Genomic DNA, 17430 nt, shown 5'->3' on the forward strand with positions numbered 1-17430 from the left:
ATAATAGATAATAGCCCCTCTACTATTCAAAATATATGTATTTGTTATACAACATTAATATGTAACGTTATCTCCTTTCCTATCTTAATTAGTATTCCAATGGTATTGAAATAAATGTCACTTAATAATAGGACTAAAATCCACTTCAATCCCACATACCATTTAAAGATATATGACAGGAGATAAAGAAATGACTATCATTATTAATTTAGTCTGATTTAACTTTGACAGTCTTTGCATTTGACTTTATTAACTAAATGAAGTTTCATTATCAGAATATTATAACAGATAGTTCATGTTTAGACTCCCCTCCCCCCAAAAAAATCCCTTACTTAGGGAAAACCACACTTCTTTCAAACATTATTGGTTCTTAACACAAACCTAGGAGACTGGTAGGTGATTATTAGGTGGAAAGATCAAGAATTGTAGTTGCCAGGTGGCAATTAGAAATTAAAATCTCTACTCCTGTCAATCACTGTGTTAAGTTCACTCTGACCTGTTTTTGGACAAAACAACAAAGAGGAAAAATAGGTCATACCCTCCTCCAGATAGATGTAGACTAGCCCAGGATTTCAACAGAAAACACCTCACTTTAGTCTGGCTGGGTTTGTTGGCTTTCCTTTTGCATCAAACTTCTTCACTGTCATTTCTTTTAAAACACCAATGAGTCCCTACTTTCAATAGCCCAGGAATAGTTTAGATGCCAAGTAACAAAACTGCATTTTCAGGCCATTTCAACTGTACTCAGTCTAAGACCTTGGCTTAGTACTTACTATTCTGGCTTTCCAAGATTCCCAAATCAAATGATACACAGAAGTATTTTAATAGTAGGGAACTGTTAACTAGAAAATTTTCCAAGAACCTAAATGTGGTGAAATGACTCAAGTGTGGATTAGGGAGCCAAACTTCCCTGCCATATGGAGGACTGGGAGACCTTGGGCAAGTGGCTTAACCTTTGTTAAGGTCTTAATTTTCTTCAAGCATGGGAAATATCAGAGACTTCATAAATAAGAATGAAAAGTGAATGTTTACTAATGTTCCAGGCACCGTATTAAGTGCTTTGTTCACATTAACTCATTTAATTCTCCCAACAATCCTATGAGGTAGCGGCGGCTATTATTATTATTTTCTTCCAGATAATAACATAATGGGAGGAAAAAGACAGCTGGTAAGGCCAAACAAAGATTTAAACCCGATGGTCTGGTTTCAAAGACCTGGTTTCAAAGCTTTTAACCACTATGCTATCCAACCAGTTCTTATGGTTAGAGTTCTCTGTAGGCATCAATATTTGTATGTTTATTGACTGTCAACTCTGCCAGTCATTCTACTAAAATATGTTAAGATACTGCCTTGGAAATGAATCAGAAAAGCAATAATAAATAAGACATAGTTTCTGCTCTTGTGGAGTCATTTTCATTTTGTTTTAGTTTGTAGAGTTAAATTACATGGGTTCTATTTTCATCTGAGTTCAAACAACACAATTCAAGATGACCTTCAATTAAATTCAACAGAATTTAATAACGAAATTATGAAACACATGTCCAAAGAGCTTCAATTTGAATTCATATTTAACCTACTAAGTACTTTGTACTTAGTAATCAAATCAAGAAAGAATGAATTAAATGATGAATTAAAAGGTGACTTAATTAAATGCCTTTTCTGGTCACTCCTCCCAAAAGGCCACAAAATTTCTTGAACGTACCAATTTAAATTCTCCCAACCTACCTCTCTTAATACATAGATACTTCCATTCCTCTACCCCTAATTCTACTACTGCAATAACTCTTAACATGTTCCACTAGAGAATTAATTAATTGCAGGGAAATATTAAACCAAAGCAGTTATTACATTCATCTTAATTTGCAAACAGTAATTTTGCCTGGTAGTTACCTTTTGTCATGAATTTTAATATAGAAATTCAGATTCATGATATTTCATATTTTCCAAAAAAGTTTCTTGTTAAATATAGAATTTAACTAAACACAGATCCATCCATCTATCCAGAGTACAGGAGTGCTCACCATATCCCAGGCAACAGCTCAAACTACAAAGGTATATTGGGGTAGTAGAGGAAACAGGCAGATAAAAAAAGCAATTACATCAATTACATAACAGATGATGCTGAGAAGATTAGAAGCAAAGAGGAGGGATTTCTGAATGTTTTTATGTGGCAGAACCTTCATAAGATGTGAACCTGAAATGTAGAGTTATAAAATGAGAAGGCAACTTAGGGTTTGTTCTTTCAAAATAACCATGTCACTACTTTTTAATTAACCTAAGAAAGGGAGAAGCACAAATATATATATGATACTTTACAGTGATGAAAAACAAACTTCTTGTTGAAGTTGTAAACATTTTAATGTAACATATAGCAAAGAGTCTGACAAATAATGCAATAAATATGCCGTATAGAGCTGGAAGAGTTTTTTAGATGAAGAAGCCATGCATTCTGCACGGGGAGTCGAGATTTCTTTCAAAGGAGTGATTGCTGTCAGTGGTAAGCAGGGACACGAAGGGACCTCACCACAGGAGAGGTGGAAGGCTGGGCTGATAAGCAGAAGACAAGGGATACTGCCTCTCTATCAAAACAATAGGAAGCTTTTTTGATTCTCTCAATTTGGAATTGAGTTGCATAGAACCACAGGATGCTTATAAGGAATCATTTTTTTTTAATGGAATTGAACTCCTTTATGAACTGAACTATAAATTTGTGTTACTGGGTATAAAAAAATAAGCAATGTGGGTTTGGGGGGGGAAGGGGTTTTGGGAGGGCTAATAACTGCTTGATTTTTCTGGGTGTTCTTTCTAGTAAATACTAACCTGAAAGGGTCTTTTCCAATATTTTATCTAGTGTCATCATGGGCCAAAATTTTTGGCAGTAATTCTGGAGCTGGTGCCAGGAAGCAGATTCACCGTCGGACGGTGAATAGGCCAAGGCATATTTCCCAAGGTGCATTGTTCATATCTAATGTAAGCGGGGGTCCTGCGCGCAGTTTGCAAACTGTTCAGGCAGCATCAGAAACTCTTGTTTTTCCAAGACCGTTAAAAAGTTTTTTGCTTTTGGGTTTTTGGGTTCTGCTATTCCCCACACCCGCCCCCATGGCTTGTGCCAGTTGAGACCTGCCCTGGGGGGTATTTTGTCCTGGGAGCACAAAACTATTTTCTTTTCTGGAAATAAGTTGACGTCAACTGGGAGCTGTTTTTGGTTGCTTTGTTTCCCGGAGCGTCCAACCCAGCTCACCGCCTCCGGCAAATTGCGAGCAATTCAAAGCAGCTCTCCCAGTGAGAGAGAGAGAGAGAGTGAGTGAGTGAGTGAGTGAGTGAGTGTGTGTTGGGGGCGGGGCTCGGGGGGGGAGGGAGAGATGAGGGTACCCCAGGCCCGAAGAAGTAGAGACACCTAGTAAACACCTCAACTCCTGCAAGGAATTTAAGCTCGAGTCCCCAGGCCCGGACCCGGGCACCTCCCCAGGGTTAACTGCGCTTCTGGTAGGAAACGCCGCTCGCTCGCAGCCCCAGGTAGCTTTTGCCTGGTGTCCACCTGAGCTCCCAGCACCACTGAAATTCTCTTCCCGATGGAGCATTCCGGGCTGAAAACCTGGGAGCTTTACGGGACAAAGGGCCAACTCTCCGGACATAATTGCGTGACTGGTGTGTGTGTGCCAATTCGTGTGCACATATCCGCGCGTGCAATTAACCTTGCCTGGGCTCGGGAAACAAGCACGCCATTCTACATTATTAACGCCGGCAAGTGCATTTTGAACAAAGTCGGCCCCACCTCAGGGACAACTCCTGAGAAGTGCAATCTCCTGATTCCACACCTCCCGGGACGCTTTTCTGCAGAGCCGGGCAGGATGTGTGTGCGTGTGTGTGTGTGGTTTTCCCCGAGGAGCGGGAGGGGGCCTGTGAGGCAGGGACTTGCTCTAACTTGTTCACACCTGGCGCGGTTTCCCCAACGCTCCGCGGCGTCCAGGGCCGAGGACCGATCGCTGTTAGAAGACACCTTCGACTCCTACTTAGACTCCCACGCGGCGCCGAGAGCTAATCTTCCTTTTTCTTTTAGTTTTTTAAATAACAAATTGATGGATGGGTTTCTACTGATGTGTAAAATTACAAACCCCCCTGAAAGTAAGGCACAGGGTCGGACAGGGACCAACCGGCATTTGAAATACCTCGCGGCCGAACTCCGAGAATTCGGACTCGGAAAGCAAACGCGAGGATGCACACCGGGCGCTGACCAGGCTGCCTCGCCAAGGGTCGGCTGGTCCCCGGGGCGTGCTGGTGGTACTTAACCTCGCTCCTGGGACTCGGACCCGGCCGGTGCGCCACGGGACACGCGGGCGGCCCCGGGAGGATAAAGTCAGGATGCAGCGCGAGCTCGGGAGGTGGTGGCCCGCGCAGCGCGGCCAAAGAAAACAGCCGCGGTCTCCCGCGCAGCCGCTGGACCCGAAGAGCGGGAGGCGGCGACGCGAGGACGCGCCCGGAGTCTGGGCGCGCCGGGGGCGGGCGTTTGGCTGGAATTGGGACAGTGTCTCCTATGGGAAAGCGGGACCCGGCGAGCTCTTTGGCCGCCTTTCCAGTTTCGGAGGTGCCCGCCCCCGCGCGCCGGAGGCAGCGCAGCCCGGAGGGCAAACGAATGGCGGTTGGCAAACTTGGAACAAGAACGCGCTCGCGATCCGAATTGCCGGAATTGTGGCGGGGGCGGCCAGGACCCAAGTTCACTTTTTCCGCCCGCCCGACGGACCTTGGGGCCCGGCACTGCTCCAGCTCCAACCTGACGGAGCGCCTAGCCAGAGGGAGTGGTGTCGTCGGCGCGGCGGGCCCGGAGGGCGGCGGGCTGGACGGGTGGGGAAGGGTCCCCAGGGTCCCGGCACTTCTTCCCAGTCTCCCCTCCCTGCCGCCCCTCCCAGTCTCTCTCCCTCGCTCCTACCCTAGGCTGGCTGGACTGGCGCGGACTTGCCCCAGACCTACGGGGAGCGCCTCAGGTCTTTAATGACAGCTTAAAAGTGGCTGTTGGAAAAGTCGAAAGGGATGAGGCTGGCGTGGGGCGTGTTTCGCTCCTTTGCAAGAGTCGGAAAGGGAGCTGGGAGCCGTGCGGCTGGCCCAGGCCCCCGCGCCTCGCCGCCAGCAAGTAGGTGGGGGAGCCGCCGCCGCCAGCCCATCCCGCTCCCAAGCCTCGCCCGCTGCGCCCTGGCCGCGGGCGCAGAGAGGGTGCGGGGCCTCGCCGTGCCTCCTCCACCCTGCTCATTAACCTGCTGGCTCCACTCCGCTCCGGGCGGCCCCACCGGGCTTCCAGCAGCAGCTCCGCGGCCCGCCCGGCGCAGCCGCCGCCCCGAACCCCGGCTCCGGGGGGCAATGAGGGGGCGGTGGAAGGGGCACCGCTCCTCGGGCATTACTTAGAGAAGCGAGACCGCCCCGCCCTCCCGCCGGCCCTCCCTCTCTCCCGCCCGGGCCCGCGCGCCACTCCGCCAGAGGGTAAGTTGGGAGTGTTTCGCCCCCCCCCCCCCCCCGACAGCTCTCCCTCCCCTGCCCTGCCTCCTTCAAAGTTTCCCTGGGAGTGGGGAGTGGGACAGACGGGGAATAGGGCCCGCCGCTCCCCGCTCCCAGCCTACCTTGCCCCCGCCTCTCCTCCCCTCCGAGCCCCGCGCGCCGCGGCCCCTCCGGAGCTGCGCTCCGAGCTGACAATTGGAGCGCGGCTCCTTTAAGAGCCCGGCTTTGCCTCCCGGTAGCTGAAGGTCATTAAACACAAAAGCTCTCAGCGCTGCGGTCCAATATAGCGCATGCGCCCTGCCCGAGGACTGGCAGAGAGACGGCAATATGGCGAGAATGCCTGGCAGCGGGGACTGTAACACCAGCGCGGGCGGCAGCGCCGGCGCCGCGGCCGCGGAGAACAATGGGGAGCGGGGCGAGGGCGAGCGAAGTGCGGGGGGCCGCGGCCGCCGCCTCCACGGCCGCCCGCACTACTGCAGCGCGGGCGAGGAGGAGGAGGAGGAGGACGAGGAGGAGGACGAGATCCAGGAGGTGCAGATAACGGGGGACGAGGACGAGGAGGAGGAGGACGGCGGCGGGGGGCTGGGGGAGGACGAGGAGGAGGACGAGGAGGAGGAGGAGATGGGGCTGGACTGGGACGAGCCCCTGGAGCCCGAGGACTCGGCCGGGGAGGAGCTGGAGCCCGAGCCGGTCCATATGATCAATATGGACCAGAGCGCCGCGCTGGAGCCCGAGGCGCCGCCGCGACTGCTGGCGCCCCGGCCCGCTGCGGGGCGCCGGGGGACAGCGCCGAGCTGGACCCCGACGTGCTGCAGCGCCCCGAGCGGGCCCGGCTGAGCGAGAACACCCGGCTGGCCACCCGCTACGCCGTGCGCATCTTCCGGGAGTACCTGAGCGAGAAGGCGCAGAGCCCCGACTTCGAGACCATGGACAAGGGGGCGCTGTGCCGCGTGCTGCGCTCCTTCTACGCCGAGGCCCGCTCCAAGAGCGGCCAGCTCTACAGCAAGTCGTCGCTCATCAGCATCCGCAGCTCCCTCAACCGCTACCTCAACGAGCCCCCGTACTGCCGCACGCTCGACCTCACCAAGGACCCCGAGCTGCGCAGCGCCAACCTGACGCTGGCCGCGGTCATCCGCAAGCTCGAGGAGCAGGGCGCGGGGCCGGTGGTGCAGAAACAAGCCATCACGCGCGCCGACCTGCGCAAGCTCTACACTTCCAGCGTCTTCAGCACCAACACGCCCTTCGGGCTGCTCAACAAGGTCTGGTTCGAGACGTGCATGTACTTCTGTACGCGCGGCCGAGAGAACCAGCGCGAGCTGGAGGAGGACTCCTTTGGGCTGGCGATGGACGAGGACGGCCGCAAGTTCGTCTACTTTAAGTCCCTCGGGCCCTACCACAAGTCGCGCTCGTCGTCGTGGAGCAAGAAGCGCGCCGAGAGCAGCGACGAGGAGAACTTGCCCCGCATGTACGAGACGGGCACCGAGTTCTGCCCCTACGCCAGCTTCGTCAAGTACCTGTCGAAGCGCAACCCCCTCTGCAAGGCGTTCTTCCAGCGGCCCCGGGACCACTGCAGCGAGGGCGATGTAACCTGGTACGAGAACAAAGCCATCGGCAAGAACTTGCTGGGCACCAGGATGCAGATGCTCTCCAAGGCGGCCAAGCTCTCCAAGACCTACACCAACCACTGCATCGGCGCCGTCTCCATCGCCACGCTCAACAGCATCGCGGGCATTGGCACCAAACTGGGCTCGCCTGCCCCTCAGGGCTGCTACTCCGAAGCTCTGAACGGGGCGGCCCGCACCACTCCCACCACCCCGCCCAACCCATCCCTCCCACCACCACCGCCCCCAGCCACCCTCGTTGGGGAACACCTATATCCTCCCCAAAGACAGCCAGGTCGGGCCCGACGTGAAATCCGAGGCTGCGCCCAAGCGCGCCCTGTACGAGTCGGTGTTCGGGCCGGGGGAAATCTGCGGCCCTTCTTCCCCCAAACGACTTTGTATCCGCCCCTCGGAGCCTGTGGATGCGGTGGTGGTGGTTTCCGTGAAACACGACCCCCTGCCTCTTCTGCCAGAAGCCAATGGGCACAGAAGCACCAATTCTCCCACAGTAGTTTCACCTGCTATTGTTTCCCCCACCCAGGTAACCAAACCAAACTCTATGCATGAAATGTTTCTCTGGTGGCACTTGGGGACTAACTTGTGCTAATGCAGGTCTGGGTTGGGGGGAAGTTTTGAAAAGTAGCAAATATGCTGAAGCGGATTTGATTTCACCCTTAACTCTCTTGGTGCTTTTCAGGAAACTTTACACCTCACTTTAAACGGTTTGAGAGGGCCAGCTACCTGACCAATCACTGCTTCGCGGTCACACTAAAAACTTCAAAGCTCGCAGAACAAAAGTTCACCTCTCTGCAGCCTCTCTCCATTTGAATGCATGAATTTTATGAGACAAAGAGAGTAGGATTACTGTACTACGCATCATGGAAGCTGTTACTTAAAATATATTTGATTAAAGCAACCATTAAAATACTCTTATAGGTTCGCCCTAACTTATAAAGGTAGAAAAAGTTATACATTATTAAAAAGAAAACATGCCAATCCCACTTCCTGTAAGGGGGTGGGGAGTAGAGAGGCTGGCAGTTGAGTGCCAAGTTATACTGTAATGTATAGTTGAAACTTAAGTGAGTTTCCTTAAACTAAAATCACTTGTTAAAGTTGTTATGCACATGAAAATGCAGTATCTGCACTCCGGTCCGGGCACCCCGGCCTCTGGTATCCAGCATGTTACTGAGACACTCCTGTGTGTCTCTAGCCCATGGAACTCACCCTGTAGAGAGCAGAGAAGACTTAGGAGGATAGATAATTAAGACAACAGAACAGCAGGGTGGAAAGAATTCTATGTAAGGGTGCTAGCCTAGGAGCGCACCCACCTTGGGCAAATCCGTGCCTCTCTCTGGGCTTCAGAGTCCTCATGAAAGATAAGGGAGCTGTGTCGACACTAAAACGGCTAAATTCTAAGTTGAATTCTGGGCCCTTATTGGCAACTCTGGTGGCTACGTCTTGTCTTACTTTTCCTAGAGGAGTGTGTGCATATTGTTAAAGTCATACTCATTTTTTGGATACTCTTCTGCAGGAACCAGTAACCAGATGTCTTTGGGGACTGAACTCTAATTCTGTAGGCAGGAATAGCCACTGGAGGTTTTACAGCTTTGACCTCCCTGACACGAAGCAGAAGTAGGAATTTCCACTTTAAGTCAGGAGGTGTAGTGCAGGCCCTTCAGGAACAGATGTCAGGTACCTCTGTGGAAGGTGGAAATTCCAAAGTGGAAATTCCAGTTCTAGACAAACTGACCCTTTCAAACGTTTGCCAACTAATCAGCAAGCCTCAAGGCCAACTGAGAAAGGGGCTCTGAATGGTAATATAAACACTAAGAGTTCTCTAAAATACACAGGACCTGTAGGCTCTGTGTCTCTCTGTACTTCCAGTGTGCGGCGTGCGTTTCTGACAGGCCAGGAGGTTGTTTTAAGGAATTTGAAGGATGGACAGGAGAATTCTTTCTCTTTGGAGAATTTGGGTTTGCTTTTTCTGTGAAAGCAGAAATCGATGTTCACAGTCTTCTGGTAACGTCAAAACCCTCAAAATGTCCTTCTTGTGAGCTGCTTCTGATTTATTAAGAGTTAAAAGCCTAAGAGAGTTTATTAAAGTATGTATCTGCTTGGAATAATAATGAAACGATTTGACTGCTCTTATCTTGGTGCTGGTTTCATGACCCCAGAGTCCTAGAATCATGAGTCAAGATCTACAAAGCATTGGGGGGAGGGGGAGAAGGGTGTTTAGTTGGTTTTGTTTTGTTCTAAGGAATGCAATCTTTCAATGTCTTTTATTTTAACTAAGGGAGATAAATCTATAAACCTGAATATTGATTCTTTATTGTCTGATAACTCCCAAGTTCAATACAGATTTTTGTGGCCATGAGTTGGTTATTACTGTGGCTTTCAAACATTATTTTTGCTGAACAGTTTTGCAGTTAAAACACTACAAAAGTTGTTCTTTTTGCACATATTAACTAATCAGCTCTTCACTTCTATTAGAGTTACACTTCTTTATATCACCGTTCAGCAGTTTAATGGTACTCTTTAGTAACTCCTGGAGAGCTCACTTTTCTGAAATTGGAGCATTCTAAGTATGAAATGGATGTTTAGTTTAGGTAGAAAACTGATATTGAATTTATTTCCCCTGTATTGATTAAAATCACAGTAATGATTGAGGTCCAGCGCATTTCCTGGGGATTTATGGCCAACTGGGGTTACTGGCCCAGAGCATTGCTTTAGGTCATCAACTCCTCTGGCTGGTCATTTCCCCAGGAAATGCCCTGTGTACCTCGAGCCTCGGTCATTATTACTTAATTGTAAACATAGGCTCTCTAACTTTCACACTGACTTGACCTCATCAAGTGTTGTGGCACTGAACTCCACCGTTGGCGATATTATCCTAGACTTCCCGATGACATGGTCACACCCGGATATTTGATTGACTTTTAGCGTTGTAAGTTTCTCAAAAAATGAAGAGTCTGTTTAAATGCATTTACTCTCTTTGCTTTTTGAGGGCATTAATAAGTGGGTCATTTATGGGTCTGGTTAAAAAAATGAATGTCCTCACACATTCACAAAGGTTATGGAATTTTGATTTTTACTCATGTAAAAATTCTTTAATGTTTGGGGGAAGGAGAGGGTTGTAGTGGTTGACAGTTACTTTATCTGATTCACTCTTTAATTCTTTGAATTTCAAAGTGAAGGGTAGTTGGGGGCTTCCTTTTCCATCACATAGCTGCTGTGCTCTCAGATGATACAATTCTTGGTACAGATGATCCCAGCTCCCAGGGAGAGATTATGGTATATTTTAAGATTCAGCACCTTATCTCATATCTTCATAGCTGTTCTCTTTGAATGAGAATACATTTTACCTGCCTCTGAGAAAATGCTTCAGTTTAAAAGGATGATAGAGATTGGTGACTATCATTTATAGAAAAAATTATACTAATAAGAGTTTACATTCTAAATCTCATGATATTGTGGCTAAAGGTTTTAGAAACTGTGGTGGTCTCTCTCCAACAACAAACAAAAATGTGAAAATTAGCTCCCCAAAATGCGTTTAGCTTGTGACAAAGGTATCTTTATTTGCACTTATTTGACCCTAACTTGGATATTTCTGGTTACACTTTCAAGGAATTCTGTAAGTGGGAGATCTGTGAGTGGGAAGATTCTGGGTCAGTGGTGCATATCAACTGTTTCTATTTCATTGTCTTCACTAGGGGCCATAGTACCCCTTTCCAGTTTTGAAGGTGAAAATTGGAGCAGCCTTTTTATGGGGCTCACACAGACATTCATGACCTTGCATCTGAGGAGAAGCCAAATGTTAACACAGCACCAGAGAGCCAATTTTCCATTCAGGTGCTGTAGTGTGGGAAGGGAAGACTATTCTATCTTCTTACTAGAAAAGGCATGCATGTTATATGTTGCTGAAATAATCGCCAAAGCTTTTGAATTTGAAGACTAAATGGAAGGATGCTCTTTTTTTTTTTTTTTTAAACAACTTTTGAGACTTTTTTGCAATGGTTATCTGGAACTATTAGAAGTAACTTCCTTGTTTAAAATGGATATTTTCCTGATTTTTAATGTTAGTTTGTGGTTACATTCTTTTTTCTACTGCAGGAATGTTTGCTCTCCTTTATGGAAAGTTCACATTGGTGGAGAAACTAAATGTCATTAACATAAGTATGTAACTTTTTCATTCATTCAGGAAACAATTACTGCAGATTTACTATTTTAGCTTTTGTACCAAGAATCTTTATAAATTAATCCATTTTCCACTTGGCCAGTAGTCTCATTGGCAAGATTTGGCCTCATTAACTATTAAAACTAGATCAAAATAAAGTTAAAAGGTAATGTACTCTGTTTTGCAACAATCATTTTAGGAAAGAAATTTTTACTTTGCGCGTTAATATTGCATTAGTACACCAGTACTCAGGTGGACTATTTTAAAATGATATAAGCCCACATGTATGTCAGCTCACTATTTAATCCGATCCAGGAAATAGAGAAAGAAGTTTTTGTTGCCAAACAGAGCAGTTGGTCCCCTACATCTAAAACTTAAATCTTTGTATCACTCTGATTTCAAATTATGGCTCCCCTGACAGATATCACCTACAGACCATTCTCTTGTCATTGCAAATAGATTTCAAGCTAGAGGAACCCATTTTTCTAATAGGATTGTTAGTGCAGGTTCTCACCATGGCTTAAGCCAGTCAAATCCCTGCTTCAGTTATTTAATAAAATGTTCAGTTTTAAGCTACCTTTTGGCATTTTTTTTTTTAAAGATGCATTATACATACAAGAGCTGGGGTGTAGGCCAGAGGTGCAGGGGGTGAGAGGATTCACCAGAGACAGAGTGGGGAGCAGAATAGGCAGATCTACTGAGATACACTGCTAAAGAGAGCAGCAGTTGAGACAGGAGAGGTCTGCTGTGCCATGTGGGTAGCTCCCTGGCCAGGGATTGAACTCATGCCACTGTGGCTGCTGATGACTTCATAGTGCTGAGACTCAACCTCTTGTGCCCCCAGGCCGGGCATTTTGGCATCTTCACTGTCATTTCAGAAGCAAAATTCATATAGTAGTTACTGTGTAGTTACCTATGTTGAAAACCTTAAGACCAAACATATAAACTAGTAATCTTCTGTTTGTCTTATCCTAGAACTTAAATTTTACTTCTGTTGCTTGAACATTCATTGTGTTATACCAGTTAGTCAAGATTCCTTTTTAAAAACTTCTTCATAGAATTTAGATAAGGGAGTAGGGGAATGGGAATTAATTGGTCCAAAAGAAATATTGATTGACATCAATAAACTAAATGAAAGAAAACAGCTTTAGGATCTGGGAAATACCGCAGTGCCTTACTTGCTCATTTAACACTGGTGGTGTTCCAAAGATGCTGAATTCAGTTCAGCCATTGTTACTTGAGTCTCTTCCTACCTAAGTGCTGCCCAGAAAAACAGCTCTATTCTCACCCTCAGTAGGGGTTACAAAGGTTGGGTAGGTTAATAAAACTGAAACCGTTCTCTGCATTATCCCACAGACATCACAGTAGAAACAGATGAACGTTTAAAGTTGTACGTTCCGTAGAGTTTTGGACTGTTTGCAGGTCTTCAGATTTGTAAGTTTGTCTTTGCCTGCTGTTCTCCGGCAAGAGAGGGTTGACTCTGAATGCTGTAGAGTGTTACAACAGAGAATGAGCTTTACGATCTAGACATAAAGGAGAATGTCAGCCATTTAGTGTCTCTTCTTAAGCAAGGGCTCTGGAGTGAGATTAAACTTGCATGTCAGGTTGCATGACCTAATGGCCATGGTCATAATCTAGACACTAGCCTGTCCACTGGTACTGCAGGAGTCTGTTCTAATTAGATGTGATTTAGGTTTTCAGTAATTCTCAATGTCCTTCTGTTCAATGCTTTCATTAGTGGCTGATATCTTTAATATTATTCACCTAATAGCCTGAACTTTGTCCAATTCTTGGGTAACAGCATTTTCAAAATATGGAAGGAGGAAATATCTTACCAGATCCCAAATCTAGAGTATCTGAGCTTTAATTGGAGTTTCATCATAGCAGTGTATTTTGGAACTGCTTTGGGAACCCCAGTGGGAATTTCCTTTTTTTTTTTTTTTTTTCTGGAATCCCACTACATGCTGAGATTTGTCATTTGCATTTAGTGATTTCAAACACTCTTGCTGGCTCTCCAAGCAATGAGCTTGGACGAGTTTGGTTGTCTTTAGTATTTGGGGTGCAGGGATGTCCCAAAAGTGTGGAAGAGTGGTTTGGAAATGAGAAAGGCCTCCCATGTTGAATTCATTTATATAACCTTAGGAAATAAGAAACTAGTGGAGACCTTGAAGGAAAACTTAAGAAGCAGCTCAGTTATTCTCACCGCACCAGCCTGCTCTCACTGCCCACTACATCTCCACCTGTATCACAATACAAGCCTTTCCTGGGAGTATCTGCACTTACCCGTACCTTGAATTACTGCTTTCCGCTGATCACCCTGCCGACCAGCCCTAGAAGATGGGCATTTGAGGAAGGAGGTTAAAAAAAAAAAAAAAATGTGCTACCTGAAAGGGTTGACAGATTTAAGAGAGTGTTAGTTTGGAAGCTTTGGGGGGGATGGAGAGGAATTCAGAAAGGAATGCTGAAAGATGACAGAGATAAATGTCACTTCCTTTAGAAGTAATTCAGTTACCAAATTAGAATGTCAAAATGAGTTTGGAAGTTTGTAATCATCCGTTTCTAGTTTTACGCCTTGTCCCCACTTCAGCCAGGTGTCTCCCCATTCAATCTCTGTTCTTCTGTTCTTCTCTTAACAGAAAAAGGGAACTATTATTTATAGCCCCAGTTTCCACTTGGGCGCTTTGCATCACATACCAAGGACCAAGCTGCTAAGTATGCTATATATGGTCTGATTTAATGATTGTAGATTTTTCTCCCTCTCCCTCTGTGTAGACAAAAATGTTCATAGATAATATGTTCATATAGGTATAAATACACACATTGTATAAAGTTGATACAGGAGAAAAACTACATGCTCCATTTTGTTATAGTTGTGCGAGAAATGAGTATTTAAGACAAGTTTCTTGAGCATGTGGATTGATTGGTTTGGATACCTAGACTTGCCGTGGTTTTTGCCATGTAGCTTTTAAGGAACGTCATTTAGAAATGTGAGTTATTTCACCGTTCCTAGCTTTCTAGCAGTTCTGGGTCAGCTAGTAGACCACTGGACCAGATCCAGACAGGAATGAGTGAAGGGAGTGTGGGGCCCCTGAGGCCCTTTTACTAGGCTGCAGTCCTCAGACACACACAGGGTTCCCTGTTATTTGATGTCACAACCTCGGGTTCTGTAGTTGCGAAGCAGAGTAGAATCATTAGTAATAACTACCAAAAGGTTAAAGGTCCAGTCTCAGCATCACAGGGGAACTTGTTGGAAATAAAGAATCTCTCCACTTGTCCCCCTGATCTAGGACCTGCATTTTAACAAGAATGCCAGGCAATCTATATGTGTAGAACATCTTGAGGAGAATGGTCTATGTGGTGTTTTATTTAAACCTCAGATGAGCCCTTCAAGAAGTTATTATTTCCACTTTACAAAGGAGGAGCTAAGATTAAAATGTTGACTGACTTGCTTAAGGTCTAACACTTGATGAGTAACTATCCCACATTTGAATCTGGGCCTATCTGGTTCCAAAGTCTGTTTTTAAAATGCATGGTATGTTGACTCCAAAATTCTTATTAATTATTTAAATAAAAGAATCCAGTAGAGAGAAGGATGAAATAACATTAGATTCATATCACTACCATAGGTGCTTTCTTTTTTTTTTTTTAAAGATTTATTTATTTTTATACAAGAACTGGGGTACAGGCCAGATGTGCAGGAGGAATCTCCCTGGGCTTCCATTTTTTCCTGTCGCATGGGGGTGATGGTAATACCTACCTGCTAGGGTTATCAGAATTAAGTGAGTGACTACGAGAAAAGTGCTTAAAGCGTGGGTACTCTGTGGACATTTTCTGTCACTTTATTATTTTAGCATAGAATGTTTTAATTTGAAAAACTGCTGTTGTTGATGAAGTCCAAGGTTCAGCCCTCAGGCTTGCCCAGGTGCTGTGTGAGGGCTCTCTGCTTCTGATGCTGCTTTGGCTCATCCCTAGACTTGGCAGTAGCACTTGTCTGATCTGCTAGATGGGAAATCTCCAGATGCCTCTTGTGCTGTCACTCACCCTCCTCCCTCTTTCTGTTCTCCGAAAAGCCCATCCATATGGATGCTCTACCCCAAAGCCTGTTTTCTCCCCTCTGTTTTTAAGATTTGCATATGCCGTGGTACAGGTGGGATTTGTCTGCACTCCTCCGTAGGTGTGTTCTGCAGACCCTTTCCATTTCTCTTATAGAATCTTGGGAAAGTGTTAAAGGGAGTCGCAGGGAGATACAGGATGGACTTAATTATTACCCAAATGCCAGCAAATTCACAGTGGTTGGCTTAGAATGAGATCAGCAACTTTTCAAGCGATGAAATTTTATTTAGAATGGTTTGGGATTAGGGGAGCCGTCATAGTATTGATCCCCTTCTTCAAACACTTTAAAAATATTACAAAGATCCTTAAAGCAGTAACTTTCCATTTCTACAAGCAGGATCTGTATATGGCTACATCCTGTGATACAGAGTATTTGCATTTCCCTAATACATAATTGAACTGTAATTTTTTAGAAGATGTAAATATCTTTATGATGATGCAGGGATTTATTACCTCTAATTCAGTCTGCCCTCCAGATATTTACAGCCACCATAGTCCTTATAGGATGTTTGTGGGCTTTTATAATTTCACTAATTCTATTAAGAATACCTGTAGTTAATAATTTCATTGATTTTATTAAGCCAACTTATCTGGAATGTTGGTTTCTATTTTGTGGCTTTTTTCTGACAAAACTGCAAGTAGATTTTAGTTACTAATTTTATACCATCTGAACAAATATCTCATTGATTTTTTAACTCCAGAAAAAAAAATGCTTGCAGAATGTTTATTTCTTGGTAGATTGAGGTAGCAATTCAAAAACATACTGCTATAGAAACATGTAGACCTAAATAAAATTGTAACACGTATATTAGAAGACTAATTATGTTAATTTTATTTTCTCCCTCTCGATTTGGTGTTCATTCATATGTTCAGTAGGTGCGTTTCTCAAGCTACTTATTGTTTTAACTTAAGAGGAGCATAGCATCACAGACCCTGTATCGTCATATAACTAGACTCAAGTGATGTGTTTTAGAAACACCTCCAGATATAAGGGGTGATCTAAGAAAAGTCCAGGTGAAGGAACTTGCTGTACAGAATAGTACTGAAAATAGGATTTATGAATAAAAGCATTTATTGAGCACGTACTATGTGCAAGTCTTTGGAGATAATAAATAACTTAGAAATAGAAGATATGGAGAAATTACAATGGAATAGCTAGATGAACTCAAAAGGAAGGCTACTTGGAGAGGGTGGAAGAAGAGGGTCTGGTCTCATGTGGTGACTGTTCACATGTCAACCCTCAAGCGTAGATAGTGTGCGTTACTGTTTAAAAAATGAAACTGAAGGTGAAGGTGTCCTGACCAGACTGAAAAACTGAACATTTAAACCTTAAAAGTGTAAGGAGAATATGAAAAAATAAAAGACTGCCTTGTCAAAGATTTAAGCCTTTTCTTTGCTGTAACATTGAGACCTCTTGGGAAAGCCTTTATCTACTATTCAGTTGTCCCAACACAACGCAATACCAGTTTTGAATTTCCTGGAGTTATTGCAAAACTATACAACCTCAAAATATGTGGATTAGCAGCTGGGTGAACCTTTAGAGGGTCTGATACATAGTGAGATGTGGTATTGGGTCACAGTTTACATTTTAATACCAACTCTTCTGATTGCTGGAAGCCCAGTATGATACCTAGCATTAGTTATTTCACATCTCAGGCTGTGGGACCTACTATGAGTGTTTGCTTACGCAGGCACATGTGAATAATGCTTTTCTGTATGTGATTTCATTGTAAGGGAGCGGGGTGAGGCTCTTCCCAATGTCAAGTACTGGGTTAGGTATGCACTAGGGACACAGATAAAATGCTAGTCCTTGGAGGAATCACAACCTCATGGAGGAGGCAGGCAAGTCTCTGGAAAAATAAACCCTAATTGGGATAAACCCTGTGAGACTGCATGCAGGCAAGCTGAAGGGGGAGGATAAGACCTGTGATTATCCCCATTCTACAGGTGAGGAAAACTGATCCTCAAAGAGGTTAAGCAATTTGTCAAGTTCACGTAGCAACTGAGGAGCACCGTTAAATTTCCAATTCTAGCCCTAGGTCCAGACCTCTTGGG

The 17430-nt window shown here is 45.5% G+C and overlaps 1 protein-coding gene across 1 annotated transcript in view; it reads left to right on the top strand.

Annotated features, from left to right (window-relative positions):
* Positions 1-5515: 5515 nt before the first annotated feature.
* The window catches only part of KCTD1 (potassium channel tetramerization domain containing 1), a 93041-nt gene continuing 81126 nt past the window's right edge, over positions 5516-17430 (top strand). The window contains 4 exon segments of the mRNA XM_037508708.2: positions 5516-6247; positions 6250-7281; positions 7284-7300; positions 7303-7629. Coding sequence (XP_037364605.1) covers positions 5815-6247; positions 6250-7281; positions 7284-7300; positions 7303-7629 — 1809 coding nt within the window. The 5' untranslated portion in view covers positions 5516-5814.

Source organism: Talpa occidentalis, unplaced genomic scaffold (genome assembly GCF_014898055.3).
Source record: "Talpa occidentalis isolate TD23 unplaced genomic scaffold, MPIMG_talOcc4v2.1 talOcc4.13, whole genome shotgun sequence".
Classification (NCBI taxonomy): domain Eukaryota; kingdom Metazoa; phylum Chordata; class Mammalia; order Eulipotyphla; family Talpidae; genus Talpa; species Talpa occidentalis.